This window comes from Trypanosoma rangeli (genome assembly GCF_003719475.1).
Source record: "Trypanosoma rangeli strain AM80 chromosome Unknown Tra_15.4_contig_00740, whole genome shotgun sequence".
NCBI lineage: Eukaryota > Euglenozoa > Kinetoplastea > Trypanosomatida > Trypanosomatidae > Trypanosoma > Trypanosoma rangeli.
In genome coordinates this window covers 1-4422 of record NW_021706490.1, presented here as the reverse complement: position 1 = coordinate 4422, position 4422 = coordinate 1, and the positions used below count along the sequence as shown (strand labels likewise).

Sequence of the window (4422 nt, the reverse complement as noted above, 5' to 3'; positions counted from 1 at the left end):
ACTAAGGCTCGTGAGCCCACTATCATAAAGTGCCTCGTTGTACAACAGGACATTGCCCACTGTCACGTCAACCTCATCTGTCCCCTTCGCACCGTCGCCGCCAACGTAGAAGTCCAAGACATCCTGTGAGGTATACTCAGAGGCCGGAACTTTCTCCTGAATAAGTTCATTATTGTCAACGTACACATACAACGATTCCCCATCCTTTTTCAGTACCACTTGATACGTTGTGCCAGGCTGCCACGTAACATCTTTATCAGGCAACCCCCGAGACTTTCCGTTGACAGTCACTCCCCACTTCTTGTCCTTCGTGTAGAAGAGACCAACAAGCACAGTGCTGGCATTGTCATTCATCCTCACACCCATCAAAGGAACAGGACTGTCTGCCTCCGGCACCGCGTTAATCATCACCGTCGCCACAAGAGTGAAGTCATTGTTCACAAAGTAGTACGGTTGGTTCTGCCCTAGCTTGCCCACCGGCCACTCTGCCCCCGCTGCTGCGCCTCGGAACCTCACACCCCCCTCCGTGCCTGCCACATTCCCACCATGCGCCATTGCGTTCACTCCGAAGTACTCGTCTTTCCATAAACTCCCCTCCAAACTGTTGGACCAAAAGCCAATCAGCCCTTTGGTGGGAACAGCACTTTTACAAACATTCTTTATCCGCGGGTCAACAGTGCCAGTGGAAGCGCAGTTTTTTAGTGCGGTGTCCATATCTTTCCAGGCCTTCACCACGCTCTTTATCTGCTTCAGCTGCTCAGTCAGGCTCACGGCGACAAGACTGTATGAATCTCCGCTCTTCTTCTCGTACAGTAAAATCAACTCCTTCTTATCAGCTCTGTACAGCAGGGAGCTGGCGGCGGCGTCATCACCTTCGCGAGACACCGGCCCAACGTCGTGCACACGGGCATTGTCTGTCACCCAAAGATGCAGCTGACCCTTTCCCTTCTCATCAGAATACACCGGCGTGGTGAGCAGCATCACCTTCTTTCCATTGATGGTTGCAGTGATGAAACCACTTCGCACGGCCTCCCCTTTTCTATCACGTGAATTGCCCAACACACGGGAAATTGGCGTACTGTCATACCAATAGTCCAAAGACGTAATAGTCCTGTACACATGATAGGAGCCATCCGTGCAGGGAGCCATCATAAAGATGCGTCGGTCATCGACTTCGCCCCACTCCACAATCGATGGATTGTGGCAACCCTCACCCTCCGTATCGACTACAGGTGTCCATCTATTCCACATCGGGGTGAAGCGCACGACCAGCAAAACGTTCTTTCCACCATCCTTTGTGGCCTGCACGGGAAACACAACTGCGCCGTCACCCATCACAGCACCCGACCCTCCGACAGCAGATAAATGAGTCAAGGATCCACGAACTCTAGTGTCAGGATACATTGCATGGGTCTCGTTCCACTGGACTTTCTTCTCTTCACCCTCAGTGACACTCCCCTTCACCAGCACAATCTTACATCCACTTTGATCAGCCTCTTTGCTCTCCAATGTTGCACGGCTGCAGCTTCTCAGCAGCACATAGACACTATTGCCACTCACAATTGTCGTTGGTCGAGATGTGTCCTTCATTTCCTTGTCACCTTCCTTCAGCAGCTGCGTGTGAAAGGAACCTGTGCCCGCACCCATCGGAATCTCAGTCGGTTCTGTTCCAATTCTCTTGAGGTGCTGTGATACGATGCCAGTGAAGCTGTCAACTCCATTCTTGCACTGAGCCTCAGCAACGGCAAACACAGCACCGTCCACCTCCACAAGGCTGGGGACACGAAGCGAGCGAACTGACCCTTCAACGCATTGCATTTCCTCCCATTTGGCACCAGTTATCGGTGTCGTCCCTGTCAATGAGTTAATGTCCATCCCTGGGGCACTCCCCGCAGCTTCAATGCCACAGCATGTCAAGAGTACAAACAGCAGCAGCACCGAATAAGAAAACAAATGCCAGGACATCTTGGGCATGTGTCGCTGCTTACTCACACTCTCTTCCCTCGTTGTGGTGGATCCGCTCAGGCCTCAACGATTGTGTGTGTGTGTGTGTGATGGTGGTAACTGCAGAGCGTTTCAATGTGCACAGCAGCAAGTAGTGTTTGTTCTCTTTCCTTCCGAGGGCGTTGAGGAAAAAAAGTGAGGTGAAACCAGAAAAAAAAAAACGATGGGCAGCGCCCGCGCCCGCAGTTGGGCACACCGCAAAGACCAACGACAATCCATGACGAAGGTAACACCAATCAACGTGTAGGCCGCACGATCACACATTCGCCCCACACCCACGAGAGACGGCAGCCGCAAAGAAGACGGCGGTGACAGCGACTGTTGTGCGCCGCCATAAGAAACACCCACACGCACCCGCACGGAGCATCCGCAGTTTGGGATGCCCCACAGAAATCAAAAATAAAAAAACAAATTCATAAGCACCTCGCTCACCGTCTCCCCCGCCCAGCCCCTTCAAACCCCGCCAGCAGCAACACGCAGTGCGCATGCCGGCGAGACCTCCCATCACGGCCCTTACAAACTCCCCAACGCCGCCCCACTTCCCTCAGCGCAGTGCAGCAGGAGTGGGGCGTGGCGTAACTAAAATAATTTAAAAAATAAAAATAAAAAAAGACGCATGCAGCCCCCTTTCCTGCTGCTTCGTTCCGCTTGCAAGGGAGGGCGACACGCCAGCGCAGCCGCAGCCTCAGACTGCCCGGTAAGTGCGTGCAGCCCGAACAAGACGGAACGGGCGCATGCGCCCAGGACGGCAACCCAACAAAAAGAGAGACGCCAACTGCGTTTGCTCAAGGCTCTCAGCGGCGCATGCGGCACCCCCCATTGGAGCACAGACGAACCAAAAACGATGGCACCCAAAAAAAAAAAGAGAAAAACACCACGCTACACGCAAAAACAATCACAATAATTCGGTTTGCCCCTGACTTCTGGGCTGTGGTGGCCGCCGCATTTGCTTTCCCGCCTGTGAGTCCACTCAGCATGCAAAACTTACCCTCTCGCCTCAACTATCTGCAGCAACAAACTGGGAACAGCGAGGGGATATCACCAATGGAATACTGCCGGCGTACACCCACAAGGCGCCATCATTCCCCACGCAATTTTACTCGCAACCACAACGCAACCACAACAAAAAAAAGTGCTGCTGTGGTAGCGCTGGCCATAATAATCACTTGGCGCACGGCAGAGCGAGTCCCTAAGTGCGCCTCCTACCCACACACAAACACACTTAGCAATATATCTTACTCCCTAAAATATTTCACCAGTAAACTCAAGCTGTTTATTCCCCTCCTCCTTTTCCTTCTCCCTCTGGTTGCCGTCCACGTTGGGTTTGTCGTTCACTTCTGAAATTTTCAGCTGATACCGCTACCTCGCACTGACGCACCTGCTGATTCCAAAATGCCGCAATGGCCCGAGGGTCCTCACGCCCATTGCTGCCCGTCACATTTGCGTGTGCAACGACAACACATTGCTGCCACGCGTTTATTGTCGTACTGTCCTCATGATGCACGTAAATAATCTCCCACGACAAGCCTTCCTCAAAAGTTTCCCAGTCATCAAAATAACTCCGTAGAAGATTGTTGAACCGCCTCACCGTGCTGGCTTTGGTGCCATGCTCAGCCCTCGTCGTCTCACCTGCACCGCAACCATCGTCCTCCGCGGTGCACCAACAAAGAAAAAGCCGTCCACAAGCGGAAAATGTCTGCTCTCCGGTAGGTATAGCACCTTGTATTGTACATCCAACATCGGAGGAGTGTGGTCCAGCGTTATTAATGCAACGGGTCTGCTTGGATGCTTTTCGGGGTTCGATTGCAGCACACATCTCTGTCGCCGACGACGTCCTGGTGGAGGCAACTCGTTGAGGCCCGGCATTATATTTTACATAAAGACTCTACTCAGGGGTGCGTTCGGAGCATACCGCTCCGAAGCATCTGCCAATAATTCTTTTCTGCACTTCAATAGTCGATAAATAATGTTATTCTTCCCATCCACCTCGAGTAACTTTGCAATTAATTTGCTTTCAATGGAAAAACAGACCGGCAGGTTAACAAACGCCTCAAGACCGCGTTGTGTTTTTACTCTGACAACTTTCACAAGTTTGTGAGGTGCGTCATTCGAGGGCCACATTTCCTTACCTCCAATCATATCATATTGTGTGGCATTTGAAGCGTCGATACCTGCCAGGACGTTATCGATTTCCTCCACACGGTTTTTATATTTATTATCATTAAAGATGCATCGTGGAATCGGTCCGACGTCATGCATGCGCATGTACATCCTTCTCCAATACTCCACCTGCTCCTCTTCAGTCTTATTGCGTGTCTCCCACGTACACATCGCCTTCACGTTATTTTCATCGGGGCAATTCATGATGACTTTCATGGTGCCCACGTGCTTTTTCCATGCTTTTAAGTTATCTTCGTG

General features: G+C 51.7%; 3 protein-coding genes across 3 annotated transcripts, besides 1 other annotated feature; all 3 read right to left on the bottom strand.

Annotated features, from left to right (window-relative positions):
• TraAM80_09966 (trans-sialidase) lies at nt 1–1974 on the bottom strand (the record flags this gene model as incomplete). Its single annotated transcript, XM_029386619.1, has 1 exon — nt 1–1974. A coding segment is annotated over one exon (1974 nt), but the record flags the coding sequence as incomplete, so codon positions are not given.
• Nucleotides 1975–2036: 62 nt separating this feature from the next.
• Nucleotides 2037–2054: a microsatellite.
• A 1223-nt stretch (nt 2055–3277) lies between these two features.
• Nucleotides 3278–3820, bottom strand: TraAM80_09965 (retrotransposon hot spot (RHS) protein; the record flags this gene model as incomplete). Its single annotated transcript, XM_029386618.1, has 1 exon — nt 3278–3820. The coding sequence occupies one exon, from the start codon at nt 3818–3820 to the stop codon at nt 3278–3280; it is 543 nt and encodes a 180-aa protein (XP_029233522.1).
• A 56-nt stretch (nt 3821–3876) lies between these two features.
• TraAM80_09964 (retrotransposon hot spot (RHS) protein) lies at nt 3877–4422 on the bottom strand (the record flags this gene model as incomplete). The annotated part of the gene is made up of 1 exon (XM_029386617.1): nt 3877–4422. A coding segment is annotated over one exon (546 nt), but the record flags the coding sequence as incomplete, so codon positions are not given.